The sequence below is a fragment of the Thermobia domestica genome, chromosome 3 (genome assembly GCF_964235325.1).
Source record: "Thermobia domestica chromosome 3, izTheDome1.hap1.1, whole genome shotgun sequence".
Classification (NCBI taxonomy): domain Eukaryota; kingdom Metazoa; phylum Arthropoda; class Insecta; order Zygentoma; family Lepismatidae; genus Thermobia; species Thermobia domestica.
This window is the reverse complement of record NC_137456.1, coordinates 61,579,940-61,604,455: the sequence shown is the minus strand read 5'-3', so window position 1 is coordinate 61,604,455 and position 24,516 is coordinate 61,579,940. Positions and strand designations below refer to the sequence as shown.

General features: G+C 36.5%; 1 protein-coding gene across 1 annotated transcript in view; it reads right to left on the bottom strand.

Moving 5' to 3' along the window:
• LOC145680433 (uncharacterized) overlaps positions 1-23,904 on the bottom strand; it is a 39,012-nt gene extending 15,108 nt beyond the window's left edge. Inside the window, exons 1-3 of the mRNA XM_081750958.1 lie at positions 23,559-23,904; positions 12,680-12,838; positions 3,065-3,153 (exon numbers count right to left, since the gene is read on the bottom strand). Of these exons, the coding sequence (XP_081607084.1) occupies positions 3,065-3,153; positions 12,680-12,838; positions 23,559-23,684 (374 nt within the window). The 5' untranslated portion in view covers positions 23,685-23,904. The remainder of the gene's footprint in view (positions 1-3,064; positions 3,154-12,679; positions 12,839-23,558) is intronic.
• Positions 23,905-24,516: the final 612 nt, after the last annotated feature.

Here is a 24,516-nt window from a genome sequence, read left to right as displayed (position 1 = left end):
GTGTATAAAGGACAAAGAGCGCAATAATGGTGGCCCTCTTCCTGTGACCAGGGTGGTGGATAGAGTGGCTGACGCCCTGCGTGTGGGAAAGTCTACTGGTAAGAACATAGCAAAAGAAAAAAGAAAAATCTTTTTAAAAAGTCGACCCAATGCTAAAACGTCTCTAGATCGTTTTCAGGATAACGCAATAAGCAACAGATCTATCATGATATAAGGGAAAAATTCCCGACTCGCGATAAGCTTCTCAAGTCCTTGAAAGAAGCAGGGCTTTTCGAGGAAGGGAAAAACAAGCTTGAGTGTTGTGTTAAGGCAAATTTGTTTTAGGTGGAAGAAATTCTCTGTAAGAAAAGTTATTATGGAAAGAAGCGATATTGTTGCGGCTCGTTGCAAACTTTTGAGAGTGGTAATGAAAATTGACCCGGAAAACCTAGTATGGCTGGCATGAGTGAACACAGGACACACAAGAAGTAGTGCGTGGTGAGACGATACATCCGAAGGGACAACGAAGACACCTATAGGCAAGGAAAGTCGATTTATTTTGCTTCATGCCGGAACTATGCGCGGATTCGTACCTGAGGCAATGTTGCTTTGTAAATCAAAGAGACTCGTGATTATCACGAGGAAATGAATTCCGCAATTTTCAAAGACTGGGTTGTTAATAGTCTACTTCCAAATGTTAACAAAAATTTGGTAATCGTCCTTAATAATGCGGCTTATCATTCCGTTCAAACGAATAAACATTCAAATACAAACAGCAAAAAGGACATGATGAGGTGACTTGAAAGAAATAATGTTCCTGGAGTATCACCAAATATGAAAAAAGCCGAATTAATGGCATTATTAAAAATCTATAAGCGAAGACAGCCATCATATGAAAACGATGCAATTGCTGAGGCTAATGGGCATACAGTTATTCGACTTCCACCACATCATTGCCATTTTAACACTAATTGAGTTAGTTTGGGGATAGTGACAAATACATGTAGGCAGCGAAGGTAAGTCAGTTACAGAAGTTAATCAATTACTTCGTTATGTTTAATTCTGGCTATTTTGTTTCCTTACACGGAAAGTTTGAAAAATCCATGAACATTCAGCATATATTAAGCAATTCATTTCGATTGTACTTGCTTGCTTTTCTGTTTATGCTTAGTGTGAGGTTAAACCCACGACAAATTGGCAACATTGTTTTGTTCACTTGCAGAACTGTCAGATCCAAAGACGTAATGGCCGTACTATAGGGTTTAGAAATACGTACAGAGCTCTTCCGTCAAGATAATCGAACTGTGCGCAAAAAAACTAGACATCTACATTTATCTATAGCGATGGTTTCATATTTAGCAAATCTGTCATATGGTTTGAGAGGTTTGCACATATAGAAAAGTAATTTACATTACCTTTTATTATTTTTGTTTAAAAATAATTCTCGTTCTCCATGCCACTACAGCCTACAATACAGTCTGGACTTTTCATTCGCTCTAGAATGGACTGTGGTCAGACCAGTGCTCTCAACGTCATTTTAGGCTTCTGAAACAAGGGTGTGCTACTTCTTAATTGAAGTAGTGCCCCTTACCGATCCAACAGGAAAAGATGCCAACAACAGGACTCGAACCAGAAGTCTCATATAACAGAAGCAAATGTACTGTTCAAACAAATGCAGTTTTATTAAAGATGTAATTATGGTGCTGTTTGCATGGGAGTCAATTAGTATAATGGTTGCAAAAATTGGAAAACTCATTTAGCATTCAATCTGAGATGAAGTGAAGGTCAGGAAGCTTCATATGTGTGATAAAGGAATATCGAACCACTACAGGTAAATTTCCATGTATTTCAATGGAAATTTAAAATCACAAGAAACCCAACTAAGTGTAGGAACGCACTTAATCAAGTTAGCTTTCTCTAAACTGCAGGGATCAGAAACTTCAACTGCTAATAATAGAAACTCAGTGTGACGCAACAGCAGTTATTCATACTTGTTTTGTTTCAAAGAAGGCTGCTTTCAAGAACAGAATAGATCTCCAATTGCGAGAAATGATCAATGCCATTAAGATGGAAAAGAACTTTGGTTTCAGGAATCCTTACACAGTAGAATTTCCATCTTTCTTACTCAAAACAAAAGAATGCTTCTTTACAAATAACAATTTCATTTGCTCACGTCATAAATAATAGAAATAACTCTACATTTTAGAGATCGAAAATCATGTTCTTTAATATTTCAAGATATAGTTTCTACCTTTATAAACAAATTTCTGTACCAGCCACCACTAGTGAATTTCAGAATTTCAGAAAGTGGAAGTCAATATTCGGCCCAAACTGAAAACATGTTTCCGGCTCATTCTAGTTATCTTCACCCGAAAAATGTCGTCGAGGAGACTTTCACATCCCAGCATTCACCAGATAGATCATGCCTAGTACTAATTTAGACCCGTTCTTTCTAGAAGGAAGTGCAATTAATGCCTCTTAAAAGAAGCGAATGTAGATGAAGTTAGCTTTTTATCTTTGTAATCAGAAGGTCTCAATCTCGAAGCCTATAGCCGATTACCCTGACCATATTCCCCGTATCACCAAGCCAATGCTAGAAAATATACAGCACTTGTCGACTTCATTCCAAAATTTCTTCCCGTTTTACTTTTTTATTTATTTATTTACTTATTTTCTACATAAAATTGCTTTAGCATCTATTGTTGAAACATCTGAAGAATAATTTTCTCGATTTCGTCTACATTCAGTGACAGCAACGCTCTTCTTTTGTGAGCTCCCTCGTAGTTATATGGTTGGCATTATGGCCTTTGGTGCAGGATATAGGTTCGATTCCTGGAGGAAGCTCATCTAGTTTGGAGTAACACGTTCAGCTGCAGGTTCTGGTCTCATATAGACTTGGTGCTGGAAATAGACGTTAAACTCTAACATAAATAAAAGAGTCAACTTTCTAGAAAAGAAAGTGGCTGCCACTTCAGAATATTAAATTTTCCATATGAAAGCATCCATATCTATTTACACCAACTTTACTAGTTAATATTCTTTTCTGGACGCTACTAAATAGCTTAGAATTAAGAAAGAAACTTACGTTACCAACGACATCAGTGGAACAGGCTTTCGGCGTCCAGCAGGCTCATTCATATAACTTTTCGAATGCATAGGAGAACCAAACGAACGCTGGAAATAAATATTTCAAATTAAAACCTTACATCGCAAAATACGCATAAGTACAATACATCAATCTCTAGAAGAAATACTCATGATCATAAATGAAAAGCATAGAGGAGCAGAAAAGCATCACTGCCTATTACTATGAGTTTTTTTATTTCTTTCTTCGTATGAGTGTACATGAGACCCTTTTATTTTTAAGAAAACCTAAACTAAATTACTCCGACACTACATGATACAAAGAATGTATTTATCTAAGCAGAATAATTTCAAGTGATGCCCATGCTCACTTCGTCGGTCGCTCTATGTACGACGAACACCAATGTCCGAGAACTCACTCTCTAATTGTTTATGTCTAATACTACATTACAACACAGATAATGGTATGAAATATAGTTGGCCAAACAAGTAAGACCTTACCACTAAATTCACCAATTAAAAAAAAAAAAAAAAAAAAAAAAAAAAAAAAAGTACACCAACTATTGCGAAAGGAGTTTTCGTGACAGTTCATGTACTTCCCTCATTATTATTATTATTATTATTATTATTATTATTATTATTATTATTATTATTATTATTATTATTATTAACTTGCACTGGGTGCCTATTTCCATGTGTTTAATTTTTGATAGAATATTTTTTACTTTTCTTAATTCTTTTAAAACTTTCTATATTCTCCTTCATGTTTTAAATCCTTTTTGAATTTTACGCAAGCTGATGAAGGAAGGAGGTTCTCTCGAAAACGCTACTTCTTACATGTTGAAGAAAACTCTGCTATATTTTTTGCGATGAGTATTGGTCTTTTTGCTTGTTTCTCATTAAATATTATCACCGCTCGCAATATTGTGATACCACAAATATTACATTGATATTTAGGAACCACAAAAATATATGCTCATAATCTGAATAAACGTCAGCTCAATAATCGGAATAAGCTACTCTGTAACATTAGTACTTCATATGTTCTGCAACTTTTGAAATGAGTTCTGCAAGAAATGAGGGAATCGATAATGATACGATTTTCATATTTACATTTGTAAAGTTTTTACTATTTTTAATCAGTGAGTGAAACTGGTCTTTCTGCAATTTAGACTTTTAATATTCACCATGATGCATATTTCCAAGATACAATCAAACAGTAATTAACACTTTCACTCCTGTGCTTACATGGATATGCAAAATTCCAGCTTCTTAGCAGTTTACTGCATTTTTAAAAGACGTATATCACGTATTAAAAAAGGTAGGTAAGTATTAAGGATGTACCGATACCACTTTTTCACCGATACCCGATACTGTTGGACACATTTCCGATATATTATCGTTTTAAGAATAATGAAATGTTCAACATTGTAATAGGGTATATTAGATATAAAGCCAAAATGTGACATACGAAGACAAAAAGCAGAATTTCATATTAGGTTCCACACAAAAAAGTATATTTCCTCTAAATTTAATTCAACTCATAAAATGAACTAAAAAGAAGCAAATATTTATTTAGTGTAAACTTAATTTTAAGAGTCAGTGACTGATATTTAGAGTGATAATGTACTTTGATACTTACATTGTATTTACTAGTCTCTATTACATACATATAATCAACAGTACCGACTTTCCAAAATTTATGTAGTGCATATCAATCGCGGGATGTGTTATATGTTTTTAGAGGAGTCTTGATATTTTTGACTGATTTCCTTTTAGTTAAAATCTTTTATGAATACTGCCATAAAGAGCTGTACTGTGATAAAGTAAAATATACCGGTACTATAAGGGTACCGGGACTGCCCTAGCTCAGTCGTTAACACGACTGACATAAACGCACGAGAAATAATGGGTTCAAACCTGGGTCCAGTGTTAGGGATAAGTTACTGCAATGAACATTCTCAACATGCGTAATCGTAACATTAAGTGTATACTTTAAACAACTTACATGATGCACAATCACTGCAATTATTAACGTTACTAAAAAATACCACATACATTCAAATTAAAATAAAAAAAAATCTTCATGAAAACAATTTATTTTAATGGTATTGCAGAAAGAACTGTACAAGGATTTTATTGTGAACATAAACTACAAAATGACTAACTTCCGTGTGTTTGCTTGGTTGCCTTTGCACAAACATATTTGAAACAAACAATTAGACCCCTATATTTTAGAGGTTAGAATTTTTAACTTCCATCTGAATGTTTTAATCGCTTATTATTTTTTTGATAATGACAAGTGAGAAATATTTATTTTATTTTGTTCTATTAATTTTGTGGGTGCGCCACATCTACAAGATTATTTGTGTGGGTGCTGGAGCACCCATCTCTAGTAGGTATGAGAAATATATGGCACATACATGTTTAAACATTCGATTTTAAGATGAATACATTTATTGATATTGTTGCGTGGAACTGCTACAATATTACTTCAACAAATGCTCTTTTACTTACATAAAAAATATTTTACAACAGAAATATAAGTATATAAAGTGCAAAACTTGCTTATTGTTATCATTGAATGAAACTCTAAAAGTTGCACGAAATAAATGCTTTTTGCTTCATGAAAAATGTGCAAAAACCACCAATATGGAAAAACTATGAAAGCCGTTTATACGTAGTTCGCATTTGTCTGGTTCAATCTGATACAGTACTAAACACAAAGAATAACATCACAAGTGAGTAAATAAACAACCTGTATTGAATGTTTCTAAACAAGTCATTAATGTGTATGGTAGTTGTATGTATTTTCTCTTCTAATTAATTTTTTTGATTGTCTTTTGAAAATACCTAAACGGTGATTCCGAGAATGGTAAACTATTATATCAAGAAACTATCAACCTCTCCAGCAAAACTAGAATCACACATAAGATCATCCAAAACATTCGCTGTTTTCTCCATCATTTTCATTCATTTAGACAAAACAAAACAAAAACAAAAACAAAAAAAAAATAATAATAATAATAATAATAAAAATAAAACGATTTTATCAGGAAACATTCAGCGTAGTATTCCACGTTCATCACCGAAGTACCGAAAAAAGTGAACTGACAACATCTTTCAAATTACAAGTGTTCACATTTTCGTTGCTAGATGCCAAGCCAAGCAACGTTTTCTTTCAGGTGCGTGTTCGAGTTAAGTTTTCCGCGGAACAAACAACTGATCACATTCCGATCTGAAGTCTTTTCAGCCTTAGAACAAAGTACAAGTAAACAAAGCGAAACGTATTACTCCGCGGCTCACACGTGCTTCGGTAGCGAGAGACGTGAAGAGCAAGATCGTCTGCTTACTTACTGTCGTCGCATAATTTCCAAAGTGTAAGGCTACAGTTGATATAATTAACGCACTGACACTGACTACTGCTATGTTGGAAATATGTATGTCATTAAATCCTTATATAACGAGTTTGCCTCTATTCCTGTTGTCCTCTTTTGTTTTATAACACGAGACGAAAATGGATTATTGTCACACATCATCGCCATGAAACTCTGCATTCTACAGTAATTATAAATGTGTGGGGTAGGCGCGCGAACGCATACGCATGCGCAGTAAATACCGTATGTCCAAATACGGTACGTGACGTTTGGGCGCGAGTTAAAAAGTCGTTATGTTAGGCGCTGAGTACTAAGTTCGAATCAAGATATCACAAGGTGTCTACTGTAGTGGAAGTCCTTGAATTATACTGGATTTTGTTTTATATACTAGAAATACTGGAATTTCAAAATTATAAAAACTGAATTAACAATTAAATTTTGTAAATTTAAGTTTCAACGAAAGTTAAGTGTGCTTTTTATTTGATAACTTTTCAAGCCAAATGTAAGTAGACCAGACTACATATGACTGACTGCATTACATACATAGTGAGCCTATTCCATTAAAAAACTTAAAGCAGGCCTTCTACTGTAGTTACGCAATAAGTGTGAATGTCAAACACATTTCTAGTGGCTAAATGACCAATATATGTACACTTAACTATTATTTTTCACTTTGAAATCGTTTTTTTTTCTTTCTTTCTTTCGCCACTTTCTTTAATGCAGATTAAATGCTTACAATGGGACGAAAAAAATGTGTGTTAAGTTTTGATTTTTATATTGGAATGTTAATAAAAAAAATGATACCAGAAATACGGCATACTACAGTTCCTAAACTCAATGTGTTAGACATCCATCCTGTATGCGAAATATGTCTTAGACACCATGTATGCAAAATATCTTTCCCTCAACTCGATTAGGATATAGGATTTTTAGATTTCTGGGCTCTCGGCATCTAAGGCCATTTGGCCCGTCACGTTTGAGGGAGCACACTATCCGGGGAAAGGGAAGGAAGAAAGGATTGGGGAAGGAAGGAAGCGGCCTGGACCTATAAATTAGGTACCACCCCGGCATTTGCCTGATGTGAATGAAGAAAACCCAGGAAAACCTCATTCAGGGTGGCTGGCCTGAAAGAGCGTGTTACACTTTTTCGACCGAGTGCCCCCACCGGGAATCGAACCCGGGACCGACGCACCGAAGGCGAGAGTGTTAGCGACTACGCTGAAATCTTTTATTGGTAGTTCTTTATTGGACTTAAGGAAGAGAAGAGTTTGGCAATCGTAATACGAAAGAAAACAAATTTTAATATTCATAAATATGTAATTATTAACTTTCTTTAAAAAAATGCAAAAATTAAAGCAATATGTTTTATTTAACATTAAGAAAATTATTAACAGTTCGTCTGATTCCTTCATTTCCTAGCTTTCTTATATATTACAAAAATTAGATCAACATTAGATCAGAAGTACAAGAATCGTGAACAAGCGAAAAATCAATCCACGACGAGGTTAGGCAACAAATGCCACAAACGCATTAAACTATTTAATTTAGATGAATAAATAAGATAGAGATAGAAAATATACCGATAAATGAGGTGAGATAAAGATAGAAGTATAGGAAATGTATATATCTTGATTGGCGCTTAGTTTTCAGTGCCTAGCTTACTTTATATGTCGTAAATTGTGATTTTTACTATGTACTTCGCGCCCAAACGTCTGGCGCCTAAACGGCTTTGCGCCCAAACGTCCGGCGCCCAAAGAGCAGCGCCAAAACGTCCGCGCCCAAACGTCCTGTCCCGTCCAAATACGGGTGTGGTTGAAATAAAGCTACATATGTTGTTAAATATTGTATATATTGCGTTTATTATCACAAAATGCAGGATAAATTCAGATATCTTTATTTGAAATTATTATTTTAGTAGGGATTATATTGCGGTAGGATACTAGTGCAGTGAGACCAACAACCAATCAATGGTCATTGACCCACTGGTAGTCAGGTGGGTTTGTTTACATCTACTTTTTTCTAAGGCTGGAAAAAGAATAGACTCGGGCTTCGGATAGTTGAATTAGAAAGTTGTCCCGAGTCCTGCTCGGGCTTCAACCAGCTGCATTAAAAAGATACCCCAAAGTCCTGCTCAGACTTCATCCAGTTGCACTAAAAAGGTGTCCCGAATCCTGCTTGGGTTTCCTCCAGTTACATTAAAAAGATACCTTCGACTTAGGTTTGATAGTGTTAAACATTTTTCTAGCTACTTTTTCTAACACGTTTCTAAGAAGAATTTTTCAACAATTTTGACCTACACAACTTAGAAGTGTTAAATATAATGTTATAATTTGTATTTTATTCGAGTCCCGTGATTTTAAAGAGTGAAAAATCTAGAGAAGCCATGAAACTTGAGTTAAAATTTACAAGAGGAAGTTCACGAACGATTTCTTTGTTTTTTTAATATGGAGTATATATCCTATACCACTGATCAGCAAAAATTTATTTACTTATTTATAATAGGTTTCAGACACAGCACTACGCCACTTTACACTGAAACATTTTAACACTTTGATAACATAATAATTGAATAACAATTTGGGCTCAATATGGTACAGCATAACAGTAACACTACAAGAATAGCTTATTTATAGATGATATGAAAGTATACTCATTTGAAAAAACGTCTACAGTTTCTGATAACTGATTATAAGTACTGACAATTCGATTTAGAAGGGACCTTTGGACAATATTAACTCTCGCTGCTCGAGTGTAAAAGAGATCTATAGTATTTAAATTTCTGATTCTTTATTCAGAAATTGCCCATGTGTGGAGCGGACAGTAATCGCGTTTAAGTTGGAAGAGCCAAGTTTGATATAAAAATTCTTCATTAAAAATACGGAATATATGTTTCGCAGTTTTCGAAAATTCCGCTTTCAGGGCTCATAGTGGTCTAGTCTCTTGTAAATAGTTGAAAAGTGACCAAAAACACACGAAAAAGTGATCAAAAAGTGACCAAAATCTCATCATGCCCCTTTTTTCCTTTGTCAATCTCTCTATCGCCTCTCTTTTTGTTTGTTGCTTTGTTTCATCTTTTCTTCTTCTTTTTGAGCTTCCTCCTTTCTTAGGTTTTCTATGTATGCTTTGTAGTTACGGTAAGCAGACTTAATAGATGTAAGAAGCTTCTGAGTAAGTGGAACCACTTCTAGCCTATTTCCGAATTTCTTCATCTGAGACATTATATTTAACTTAGCATTGAGAGTTCTCAAAGCCAAGAAATATTCAAATTTATCACCTACTCTTACGAAGAACATACAAGAAGCATAACACAAGACGAACATAATGAACCACACAAACACACAACGTTCAGCGGAGCGTTAACTATTACGAGAGAAAACTATAAGACTATTATGATAGAAGAAATAATAGACACAGAAGAGTTCTCAACCCCACCTTGAGAGCTGAAGTATCCAACAACCATCCACTGTGCTTTAGAAAGAATAAAAGCTGAAGTGAGAATAAAACTGACTGTTCCACATGTGGCAGCAAGTACTGAAGCTTTCAGAAGAGTAATGAGTAACAAGTTTCTGCCTTTTTCCATTTATTTTTATAATATTTTTCTTAGAAAATTGCCAATGCAAAATATAAATCACACGAAAAAGTCACTCTACCTCCCAAAAAAGTAACTTTTAGTGACCAACTTGAAAAAAAAAGTAACTTTTAGTTAAAAAAAAAAAAGTGACTCGCTATGAGCCCTGCGCTTTTATAAATGGCAATTTCTATAATAATCTACTTTCTGCTTTTATATTCATAAAAATGATCAGTGTGAGGATTCGCCTGAGTGGAAAATGTGAAATTTAGTAGATAAAAGATTCAATGAAATTAAGCAACATGAGTTTCAGCGAGTTCAAAAATTCCTCTTCCTTTGTTCGCTAAGGAAGCAATTTTATGCCAATTTTAAGTTTCTAAAATACTCAAATGAGCATTCGCTAATGTTGATGGTGGTATAAAATTTACTATGATTTCCTCATTATTGAAGTTTTGTTCTAATTTCGCTCTTAAAAGGGAAAAATCGAGACAATTTCGCACTACCTACAATATGTATATATACACTTCAAAATACATTATGTACATTGGGGAAAAATTAAAATCTATTTTTAATTAATAAATTCCACTTCGATAGATAAGAGATTCAAATTATTATTTATTACCCTTTGTTTTGAAACGCTGAGCATATAAGAACGAAATTAGTGTACTCTATATATTTTTACACATAAAACACTAATATCTCATGTCGATTTAGCTAAGTTTCGAAACTCAGAAAAGACATTTCGGGGCGACTTCTAGAAAACTCATTTTGGGAATAAGAATCTTGGATAACAATTCCCACAATAAAGGGAAGAATTTTCGGTTTCTGAACTAAAAAAGCGATTTGACTTGGTCTCAACTTTGACAATACATATTTATAGATATCTCTAAAAATAATGGATTTTGGGATAATAGGGATCGGCTAAAAATTCACTACGATTAGTGAGAATCGAGCGAATCCAACGGTTTTGGATATTAGAAAATAATATGATCGGTTCTGACACAGTAAAAAAGTTATTTAGGGACGATTATGTAAGGACTAACTCCAGTAAAATCCAACTTGCGTCAAGAAGTATTTTGGAAACCAGAAATACTTTCTATACATCTTTGATACACTTTCCATAAATCTTATTCTTCCTGTGCGAAGAATGGGCAATCTGGTGGTTGTGGATTAAACTAAAATAATTAAAAATAGACAATAAAGCAACAAAAATATGAATAAAAATAAAGTAGAGAGAGCTTAATTTTAAAAAAGTATCGTAAAAAATTAAAATAAGCACACCGGACAAAAAGTTAGTCACCCCCGCGCCAGAGCAAGGCTGCGTCGGCAAACAGGTGCAGATGGCGTATTGGTCGAATCACATGGCCAAACGTGCCTACACTGCCTCGAGGCGATCAGAGGGCATTACTGTGGAGTGACACAGAACCGATCGAAGCGGTGTGTGCGGGGCAAGATGGGGAAGAGCGCGGACGTGACGGAGTAGCAAAAAGGGGCAATCGTATTTGGCCGTGTCCATGGCCACACAGTGATGGAAGTTGCCCAGTTTGTTGGTGTTTCGTGGCGGACTGTTCAACGTATCTACAAGCAGTGGTGTAACACACGTGGCCATGAAACTCGACGCCAGAACTGTGGTCGGAAAAAGATTCTCACAGATCGGGCACGAAGACTGGTTGCCAGGCTTGTGAATCGAAATCGCTTCCAAACCCGCCAGGAATTACTGCAGTCCGTGAATGCAGGCCCAGTCCAACCTGTCAGCGAGAGAACACTGCGACGGGAACTGCATGCAATGAACATATGGAGTCGGGTACCTCGCAAAAGGTCACTGCTCACACATGCACATAAAGTTGCTCGTCTACAGTGGGCCAATAATCATCAAACATGGATAGTAGCAGACTGGCGCCGTGTCATATGGTCTGACGAATCACGATTTTGCCTGTATTCGAATGACGCCCGGCGTCGTGTCCACCGACGTCCACATGAAGCATTTCACCCGCAGTGTGTGGAAGGTCGGGTGCAGCGTGGGGGTGGGTCTGTCATGTTTTGGGAGTGTTTTTCGTACTATGGGGTGGGCCCACTTATTGAGGTGTCCGCGAACATGAACCAGCACGTTTATTTGAACATCCCGGACGAGCAGGTGTTGCCCTTCAGTCACTTTCTTCGCGATGACTTTGCTATAGACACCCCCATTTTTCAAGACAACAACAGCAGGGTTCACAGAGCTGGACCCATATGTGACTGGTTTGAGGAACACTCAGGTACGCTACCACACCTCGAATGGCCCGCAAAATCGCCGGATCTCAACCCAATTGAGCATCTGTGGGACCAGTTGGAACAGCGGGTGAAACGTCAACATCAGCATCCCGACGTTTGGCAGAATTGCGTGATCTTATCCTCCGTGAGTGGGTTCAACTGGATGTGACGGCCTTGCAGACCCTTGTGGACTCCCGTCGAAACCGCATCCAGGTGGTTATTCAGGCCAGGGGCGGCGCTACACGGTATTAACGTAAGTACCAAGGAGAGTGACTAATTTTTTGTCCGGGGTGCTTACAAATCAATGTGGCAAAGTTTCTGAACAAAACACAAATCTAACAAACATTTCATTGAACTCAAAAGCTGAAAGCAATATTAAAATAATTTCTTATTTCTTGTACACTAAATTTACGTTTCTTACCTCATATTGTAATTCTCTTAAACATTTCTTTGCAGATGACACGTAATCATACAGAAAATTGGTTGATTTGCGACACATAGCTCGAAACTTGTCGAAATGTTCCAGCTTTTCCATGCACACGTTACAAATATTCTTCGGTAACCCGTCATCAGTCGACACCTAGAAATATACATAATGATTAACATAATTAAATTTATGTATCTACCTGTTTAAGCATCAATGACTCACTCCAGAGTATTTTGAGTTATTTATGAATATAACACGGAAATGCAAAATTTAAATGAATCTTTAAATTAAAGTTCTACGATTAATACATTTTAGACTAAAGGAGATAAATAATGGAAGAATTGGTGGAATGAGAATGTGCCAGGAAACAGAACTCCAAGAAAACCCACAGTTACTATGTTGTCCACACAAATTTAAATGGTTTGGAATCGAACCAGAGATCTCTGAATCAGAGATGAGTGCATCACTGAGCCACCGACCCCGATGTTGGGAGCTGACATTCCTTGTGAGCAATGAATATTAAAAATGCAGCATACACCCTGTTGTTTGAGAGATGCTTACATTACTAGTCTGTGTAAACAGCTTTGCTGTTGTTAATGAAAAAAAGAAAAATGATACAGGATTGGAGTTCAGGTGTACCTGTGTATCCTTATTGTATTAAAATATTTCAGGACAGTTGTACAGTGGAACCTCTCTTAACAGACAGTTTTCAATAACGGACACTTCCATAATATACAGTTTAGTGACCTCTTCATAACACACAGGAATTATTCTTTGTCCCCACGTATTTAAAACATAGAAAATACTTTCTGTACTTTGAAAAGAAATCTGCGGTACGGTACAATAAAGAAATCCTTTTCCTACAAAATGTCTGTTATAAATGAATAACCTCGTGAACCACCACACAGAACAGTTATAGGTTAAAATTATTCTTTGCTCTGTCCACGAGAAATTGGTTTGGTTTCTTCTAGTAACTCTAGAAAATCTTCGATGAGTAAAGGCAGTTGTAGAGAGAAATTCATATGGATGAAATTTGAACGCAGAACTTCTTCCCTTCACTGACACTCACTCCTGTTTCTGTTGCGACTTGCATCTTTCCCTGCAACTTCCAAAATAAAGGAAGAACTGTCGTTTGTTTCACAATAAAATTTCAACAAGGAATATTTCTTCCATCACATTTTCTATAATCCCCCTATACTTCAAACAATTATCGCATATTCTGTGTAATCTAAATCTGTGCAACCTCTCAGTAACGTACGCCTATCCCTTACGGATAAATATTTACCATCAGTGTCCGTTATTCAGAGGTTTCACTGTATTTGATAATGGTAACTGAAGTAATCAAAAACTGCGAGTAATCTCTGACTGAAAGAAAGCTGGAATTTCTTTGTGACACAAAAAGAAAGCTTAAACTACAGCTGAAAAATTTATTATTAATGTTTTTGTTAGTACGTAAGTTACATTTTCAGTATATCAACACAGCCTCATTGAGAGAGCAAGAAGTTACACATTCTTACAAAGAAATACAAGTAACATTTAATAGAACAATAGACATATTGCCTTCTCACTTGTAGTTCAGAAACTATATGATAAAAATAGCACATTAAAGCATGTGCCTAATTTCTTGAATAGGAGAAAATTTGCACATAAATTTCACGATGGACATCATGCAATACTGTAAAATATCACATTTGCATCCTCCTATTCTTTGCTCTTAACAAACTATACAGATACTTATCAATTCAATGGAAACACGTTAGATATCTGCGTTGGCAACAGTCAAGCGTGCCGGGCTGCTGCTGATGACATGTTAGAGCAAACTCCGTACTATGTGAGGACCGGTAGAATGGTAGTGAAATCAGCAGACGGGGTTAGTGTAAAATGATCACCCTTTCTGATTTCCAAAGGGATCAAATTGTTGATGCTTGGTTATGTGATACAAGTATGATGAAGGTGGCGAATTTGTTGGGTGTGTCCTGAGGGACAGGGTCCAACGTGATGACAGCTTACAAACAGTAAAACCACTTTGGCGAAGAGGGACTGTGGTCTGAGGAAAAAAAAAAAAAAAACTCCACTCATGCGTCATGTGTGTCACGCCATGAACAGGTGACATCTATTCACTGCCGTTAATGTTTATTTTCTTCACTAAAACCTTTTCCCCTCCTCTATTGTGTGAAAGAATATTGACGAAAAAAAAAAAAACGACTGGCACCATTCGTCGTAGCTGGCGGGGCGTGAAGCCACGCTTAAATCCCACTCCAGTAAAACGGACAAAGAAAGTGCACGAGATAAAGCATACTGTTGTACCTAGCATGGAAAACATGATTGATAAATGGTGTTATAACAATGCGTTGTGATTGTATGGATTCATAATACATTTCAAATATACACAAAAAATGATCCACATAGTCCTCCCCCTCTCTCTCCACTTTTCTACCTTCGTTTGTTTATTTTACTTTCGTTAAAGAAAAAAGTTTTTCCGAGCAGTGATACGAGGTGCTTTTACTGAAAAAGGGTGCTTTTGCGTCGTAGAAACTTTTCTGGCGGGTGTGTCGGTGGTTGGTTTGGTGAGCAATTTTCACGGTTTTGTGAGCTGTTTATTGGCAGAACTCTTCGGGACTTCTGGAAGGAAGGAAGATGGAATTAGTTTGCCACTCTTATCTAAAAGGAAAGTTATTGATCAGAGATTTTTTAGTTTGTTTAGCGTGGTATTTGCAGCGAAGACTGAAGTGCTGTTTGTAATAATGCGATATCTTTCTTTACTCGACATTCAAAATGCTCTTTTGACACAGACGAGGGGGGAGGGGACAAAATAGATGAAGAATTTGGTACTGAATTTGATGTAGGCGCAGAGAGGAGGAGATGCTGGTGATGTGAAAAATGGAAAAGATTGAAGACTGATCACGGTAGCCAGATTTTCGTGTCCTCGAATGTGCCTCCTTTGGTGGTACACCCAGGGTCAGAAAAGGCTTTCTCCTTCGGGACAGGACATTTGGGCGCGGACGTTTCGGCGCTGTCGTTTGGGCGCGAAGCCGTTTAGGCGCCAGACGTTTGGGCGCGAGGTACATAGTGAAAATCACAATTTACGAAATATAAAGTAAGCTAGGCATTGAAAACTAGGCGCGAATCAAGATATATACATTTCCTACACTTCTATCTTTATTTAACCTCATTTCTCTATCTATTTTCTATCTTATTAATTCATCTAAATTAAATAGTTTAATGCGTTTGTGGCATTTGTTGCCTAACCTCGTCATGGATTGATTTTTCGGTTGTTCACGATTCTTGTACTTCTGATCTAATGTTGATCTAATTTTTGTATTATATAAGAAAGCTAGGAAATGAAGGAATCAGACGAACTGTTAATAATTTTCTTAATTTTAATTAAAACATATTGATTTAATTTTTGTATTCTTTAAAAAAGTTAATAATTACATACTTATGAATATTAAAATTTGCTTTCTTTCGTATTACGTTTGCCAAACTCTTCCTTAAGTCCAATAAAGAACTACCAATAAAAGATTTCCGCGCACTCGAGTTGAGAGAAGTGACCCCGCGTAGCGTAGTCGCTAACGCTCTCGCCTTCGGTGCCCGGTAGGGGCACTCGGTCGAAAAAGTGTAACACGCTCTTTCATGCCGGCCACCCTGAATGAGGTTTTCCTCATTCACACCAGGCAAATGCTGGGGTGGTACCTAATTTATAGGTCCAGGCCGCTTCCTTCCTTCCCCAATCCTTTCTTCCTTTTTTTTTTCGGATAGTGTGCCCTCTCAAACGTGACGGGCTAAATGGCCTTACATGCCGAGAGCCCAGAAATCCAAAAATCCTAAATCCTAATCGAGTTGAGGGAAAGCTGTTAATACAGGGTGTCTAAGACATTGAGTTTAGGAACTGCAGTATGCTGTATTTCTGGTATCACTTTTTTTATTATTATTAACATTCCAATATAAAAATCAAAACTTAACACACTTTTTTTTTTCATCCCATTGTTAGCATGAAAGGAAAAAAAAAGAACGATTTCAAAGTGAAAAATAATAGTTAAGTGTACATATATTGGTCATTTAGCCACTAGAAATGTGTTTGACATTCACACTTATCGCATAACTACAGTAGAAGTCCTGCTTTAAGTTTTTTAATGGAATAGGCTCATTATGTATGTAATGCAGTCAATCATATCTAGTCTGGTTTACTTACCTTTGGCTTGAAAAGTTATCAAATAAAAAGCATACTTAACTTTGGTTGAAACTTAAATTTACAAAATTTAATTGTTAATTAGTTTTTAGAATTTTCAAATTTCAGTATTTCTAGTATGTAAAACAAAATCCAGTATAATTCAAGGACTTCCACTACAGTAAACATCTTGTGATATCTTGATTCGAACTTAGTACTCAGCGCCTAACATAATGACTTTTCAACTCGCGCCCAAACGTCCAGTGTCCAAACGGCGGGGCCCAAACGTCCGCGTCCAAACGGCGGCGCCCAAACGTCACGTACCGTTCTCCTTCGGCCAAATGTACGACCACTTGATCTGTTCTTCAATCTTTTTACCATATGTATCCTCGAGCTTGTAGTGGAACACACGAGTTTCTACATCCATCAGAAACTCCAGAAAGCTAATCCAGGTCCAAGGCAGTATAAAGTCCCAGTATCCGTAGAACTATATGTCTTCTCGCAGTGGGCCTTTGTAGGCGCAACAGATTTCAAAAGTATTGGGCATCGACAGGGCTGGATTACTGTCCCTGGCACAACACCATGCCACGTACTCATCATGTTTATTCTTTGGAATCTGTACCTCGAGGAAAACACGCTGAATCCGGACAGAAATTCCCAGGGTATGACCGCCTCCGGAAATTCAGGCGTTTCTTTGATATAATCAATAATCGATTCATGATACAATACAATCCTACAGAATGTGTATCAGTCGATGAGATTATTGTATTGTACAAATAAAGGATTGCTTTCAAGCAGTATATTCCAAAGAAGCATAAGCGATTTAAAATGATGATATCGAAGTCAATGATGATGTTGGATACTTACAAGATGGAGGTATAACTTGGGAAATTAGCTGACCTGATTCGCATGCAAAACACACGTTCAGTCACTCATAAGTTACCTTTGAGATTGATAAAGGAACTGAAAAATGTCGGACATAAATCTTTATGGACAACTTTTTCAGTTCTTGCATCGTCTATGACGAACTAGTCTTGAGGAATCTGGGCATGTGGGACAGTAGATGAAGGAAATACCACCTAACTTTAGTCCCACACAATTGAGACCAACGGACGGTGAGGCTGTGTCTTTTTATAAATGACTGTCCACCATGTGCTGGAAGGATAAAAAGGAGGTCTACATGCTGACCAATAAGCATCCACCACAAGCTGGCAGAAGCTATTGTGATCAATAGCAATTGTCCCAACAGCCGATAGTTCTGGACTATAACAACTGCATGGTATATATTGACAAAGCTGATCAGATGTGTAATATTTATGGTATGAGGAGAAGAACCACGAACTGGACCACAAAATTCTTCTTCCATTTGCTCGACGTCGTAATCGTCAACTGCTATATAATGTGCGATAATAAGAAGAAAAGATTAGCACATGATCAATTTCAGAAAGAAGTATTGTACCAGTTGTGGAATTTGGAAAGGTTCAGAGTGCAGGTCCTCTCAGGTGAACATGGGAAGCCGGCTGAACATGCTCTCCTGTAATTGTAGAGATGTAAGTTCTATTATGAGAAGGGGATAAGGAAGATGCTGCTATTGATGTATATGAAGTGCGGGTAGTTGTGTTACGGAGATGGCACATGCTAAAGAGAATTTTACAAGAAAGGCGTGTAAAGGAAGTAATTTTTTACGAATGCAACATATGTGTATTACGTTCTATGAAATTTCGTATATTCCAACTAGATTTAATTCTCTCTCTCTTTCTCGTTACTAGAAACAATATCGAACTGGAGCTTGGTAAAAACATTTAGAATACCCACGCACACCATGCAGTACCTCAAGGGCAGACGGGTCATGGGCTGAACATACTGCTGCAACTTCTTTTGCGACAACATATTCGTCCTGAACTCTCGAAAAAGCAATGGCACATTCGGATACAGACTCCCATCACTCTTCATGTCAATGCATAGTGTCACACGATTAACAGTGCGATGGAGCTTCTGCGTCGGTGATAGTGGGAGATGTTATATAACACCTGCCGTATTTACCTTATATGAGCCCGTGTGATTACTACTTTTTCGCCAAAATGAAGGCACCCTTCGCGGGAAACATTACAACAAAATAGAACCCATCATCTGTGCCATACGGCAGTCCCTGTACGGCATGGACAGGGACGCTCTGACCATGTACGACGCCTTTCACGCGTGTAGGAGAAGGTGATAGAGATAAGAAGTGATTACGTTGAAGGACTATAGCAGGTGTTCTGTACACAAAGCCAAGTACACATTATAACAAAGTAGCCATTACTTTTATCCTTTCATGTCTCAAAAAAGCCATGAGACGTGATTAAATAGGCACTTTTTTAACGTTCGACAATTAGGCACCGAGACTAAAGAAGACGTGATGAGATAGATGATGATGGTGAAATGATGACAGTGGGAAAACACAAGAGAACTCCGAGAAAATCCATGCACACTATTTATTCATCAGAAATCCAACTAGGGACTGAAACAGGGACTCTACGCGCCACAGTTGAGCGCTCTACCACTGAGCCACTGCGGTTTCACAGTATGTGTTTAACTATTTAAACTATGAAAGTAAATATACCGCTGACAAAAGTGATGGTTCCAATTAAAAATTTCGGCATTAATAAATATTCAGACGCATTCCTGAGTTAGAAAATGAAATGAATCTTTCAGTTTAACGTCCCACGATTATGCCCTTTAGGCTAAAGGAGACGATAATTAAGGCTAATGAATGATGATGGAAGAATCAGTGGAATGGTAAACTGAGAAAAAACGGTAGTACTCCGAAAAAACTCACGGACATGACGTTGTCCATCACAAACTCAGTTGGCCTAATATCGAACAAGGAACCCGACGCACCAGAGGTAAGCGCTCTACCACTGAGTTACAGTGCCCCCTCCCATTCCTGAGTTAGTGTAGACAGTAAGAACATATTACTGTTACTTTAGCTTCAAACAGCACCCAAGAGATTGCCAAGAGATCCATATTTTAATTCTAAAAGATAAATCGAACCTATATTTACACTGTTCTTAACATTAGTCCACACTGATAACTGTGAGGAATAATTAGAGAAGGTACAACGTCTCTTACTTTCTTTAATTGAAGTATTATAGCTTTTATTTAAGGATAATATATCGTATAACCAATTGTGAATCATCCACTTTCTAGGTTTACACAGGTAATCATGTCACAGATTAGTTTGCTATTCTTTTTCATAGAGATTCTTAATAAACACCCACATACAATTTGTATTAGGCTGAATTTATAATGTCTATGATTCGAATGACATCTATTCTTGTTATTTTATTTATTTCTCTTATTTGCTTTGTCTCATAGACTCTTTCCTGGTAATCTTTACGAAAACCAAAATGTGCAACTTTCTATGACCTACACCTCCTAACAAGACTAAAAGCAGAAGTTATGATCAACACGTTTCTATTGTGAACTTTGACGTCTATTCTAATTGAAAATTTATGTCAGACTATGAAGAAGCAGAAGTGGAGATGAGCGGATCAGCAGATAAGAGATGCTCAATCAATATGCTGCATTGGACTACCAAACATAAGAAACGACCTATAAGACGACCAAATGTCAGGTGAATGGAGGAAATCAGTTGTTTTACTGGAATTACATCGGTATCCGTTCGTGTCAAGTGTACCAGAAAGAAAAAATATTGGATGTTCGATCATTTTATAATTTATTTTGTTTTTGTTTGTCTTCCTACATGATCACAGCGTCCAAAAATAATAATTTTGAATTTTTCAACGTTTAACAGCAGCCATTTTTCTTTAACAACACGTGCTGATTCTTGTGTTTGTAGGAGTTTGTGTTAACTTATATTACGCAGACTTGGTGAACCCTAGCTGATGAAACAAAAACTATTTTCTTCACGAGAGAACGGCTATCTTATCTCTAGCACACATTTAATGAAATTTGTATGCAAAATAGTCTAAATCCACCTAAAGAGTTGACATAGAAATTGACGAATTTGTAATGTTCGAGGGGGTATTACATCAAAAAGAAATATACTCTACAATTTAACTGTCTACTGATGTCTTTTGGTACTATATTAGAAACGAAAAAATAAACACTGGGAGTTGCTTCCTTTACAAGTTACAAGGTTTCATTTTTTAAATTAAAATTTGGACACCCTGTATTTTTGTTGGGATAAAGTTTAAAAATTTGAAGTTTTGATACATAAACAGTCTATCGTATATTATTCTGCCATCTGTAAGCCAAGTACAAGACGCTAAAAATCATTATTTAAGGGAGTTTAAAGAAGTGCTAATCAACACGTGACAGCACACTAATCCCTATCTTTCTAATGTACTTTTAAGCAACAACACACTCGCAAACATTTCATCAAACTGAAGGGATGGATGTTCTGACACTGCCCCAAATCAAATTGAGTCAATCATCAGACGATAATCCACGTACTTTTCTGATATTTTATTTATTTCTGTTAAGAGTATTTCATTATTGAAGGTAGCTATGTTCTTGAAGAATAAAAGAAGTGCACTCTGCAATAAATGAAACAAAAAACAAAAAGTGAACGAACTACCTATCCTCTCATTATCGGCAACGTTCTACATTACTGGTCCCCCTTCCCATTGAGCAGTAATATAAAGACAGAAAACAAAATTAAATATGTAAACTTAAGTACAGAAAGAAACCCACCCAGCTACTAACCTACGTGGAGGACCAGTTATCTAGAACCTTCACCTCATTATCTATTTACCATGTTTTATACAAGGTTTCAAATATTCATTATCTTGAATTTCACTGAATTATCGTGAATATTGTCGCTCCATACAAAATACATTGAGAAGATAGGAGAAACGTCCTGACATCTCTTTAACTTAATTGAGTCTTTACACTCAACTTACCGAAAGTGTTAAAAGAAAGAGCAACAACCAATCAGTTTGGAGGTACGACAGAAAAATCCAATTATTCTAGGAAATGTCACTTTTCCAGTACATTTGGAAAGTACAGGGTGGTCCGAAAGTCTGGTAACACTGCAGTAATGAGGAATATACAGAAATGTAGAGGGGAAACTAATAACAGAGAAGTTGCATCTGAGTCAAATATGGTGAAAGGGGAAAAAATTTGGGTCTGCAGGAAGCAGGCGCGTCAGCGATGAAGGGTTCATATATCGTGCAGAAATACTTCACCGTTGAATACATATGCACTCAACTCATTTTAACATTACCATTTTCATGACGAACTATTCTTAATCAGTAGCCAGGATAAAGTGTGTTGGCATGTGTTTTGCAAATTTTAATGTCCCATGGACATGTATTTGATAGGGTGCTCGCCGTAGTGGCAACGCTTTACATTTAGAAGTTACTAATTTTACGCAATAAAACAACGGATGAACACAAACCAAGAAAAGAGCAAAGAAAGCATGAAAATAAGAAATATTTCTGTGCAGATTTACTGTACGGATTCACATATTTCTAATAATCACAGCACATATTTGTAATAATATTTTAATAGGCCAGTGTCAAAATAATCAAAATGTGCTATGGTCTTACCTATGAGATGTGTATCTACATAAAAATACATTAATAAAAGTCTGACCTCTTAAGCATGGTTTCGCCCGTAAGGTAGCTTGTAAACACAGTGTACAAAAGTGAAGTATCTGAAATCAGTGTGCTAACTCATGACGCGCAACTATAACCGTCAGTGTGTTAAGAAAACCACATAACTGTGAAATTTACGTTAATAATGAGTTATATTGCTTTGGAAAATATATATGCAAGCAATAAAAACATACCAGGATATTACCTACAACGTCTTTAGTAACGTACAAATGCATAATTCAACACATAAGGGGTTTCACTCCAGCAGATGGTTCTTCATTTTTCGAGAAGGAATGAGAACGTGAATATGAGTAATTACTGCCAGTGCACAGGATACTGAAAGTATTGTATGTGTAAATGCGAACTTCCACTATCCTCGTTCATGCGTATACCCCCTCGCTGACGCGCCTTCTCCCTAAAGATGCACCTCCTCGATATCGCTCGGGTCCCCCTGCTGTGTTGCTCTGTCTCGGTTAAATAGCATTCGTGCTTTTTAGTGTCCACCTAACAAAATCGTTCTTATCGTGTACGTACACTGAAACCCTCCCAAAGTGAATCTGTACAGAGAAATGCAAGTCCACCCCCCAAAAGTCAGTGTTTAAGATATAGAGATCGATTTATTGAAAAAATATATGTGCAGTGGACTTATGTATACATCCGTACTTCTGCACCATATTTCTGATTAACAATTAGGAGTGATCAACAGAAATGAAAGAAGAGAAATTCTAAGTAAATTATATTAATAACAAAAATAATATGACGTTGAAAATATGTTACTGTAGGTCTTATCCGGGACCGCCATCTGCGGAAAATTAAAACTATTTACGTTAGTGTACAAAACTATGACATTTAGTTAAGCACCATTATATACCAAACTTAAATGTCACATAACAAAAAACCAATCGGCAATGCCGTCACATATAGAGAAATTCAATTATCACATAGCCTCTCTGTACAAATATCTGTTCATACTCGAAACTTCGCGAGAAAAAAAAAAAAGAGAGAGAGAGAGAGAGAGAGATTTCCTATGCTGGGTGCCGCTACGTACATCACTAACGGAATAGTTTAGACAAAAATTTTAAATAAAAATTAAAATACTTACATGAAGTGACAAGCACTCATAGATTTTATCTGGCAATTCTCGCTGAAAGCCAGTTTCTCCAAAGAGAGGAACCTTCACATTTGTGTTCCCCAAGCAGAATCTACATAAAGTCTGAATTGAATCCATTGCGTCCTTCTTTCACGGCTTCGTTTCTTCGTGTAGTACGCCCGTTCTCAAATAAATAATACTTCTGATCTTTTCCGATACAATTAAAATTTCGCTAAAGGCTCACAACTAAACTCAAAATTACTGTTTGTGCTTACGATTTACGATTATAAACAATCACGCACATAAAGCACAATCCTCCATTTTTACACAAACCGTTCAGTGTTGCAATTGTAAATCCTAAAAATGTATCTTCACGATAAAATTTACAAGTTTACAAGCATATTCAGTAACTTGTCAAAACATTGGAACAAAAAAAAATGTGATAATTGGCTTCATTCCATATCAACTCTAGCAAAATTTCCGAAGCGCAAACATTCAAAAAGCAATAAAAACTGCCATGCGAACTATCACCCAAAAAAAAAAAAAAATTCAAGTCCCGTAGTCTTCACGCAAACTGTTACAGAATGGCATACAATAAGAAAGAGTAATAATAAAAATAGAAAAAATAGTAAAAGAGTAAAAAATAGTAAGAATAATTTCTATGTCATTTGCAGTTAGATCTCTGTTCATATTGACGAGCTGTCGGTAAGAGAAAAAGATACAAATTTATGATTTATTTACAATAATTCAAATCCAATTTCCAGAAAACACAGATCATTTGAATACCCCATTAAACTGAAAATTAGGCCGCACCTCCATTTGATGCGATTGCGAATGTGAATGTGATTCTCCCCAGCACCTGTAAATAAAATGGAATGCCTCGACTAGTTCCAATATGCGAATTGTGAAAACCTACGAAAAATGCGAATGCGAACGACCCCGACCTCCTGGGGTTGTTCGTCCGAATATA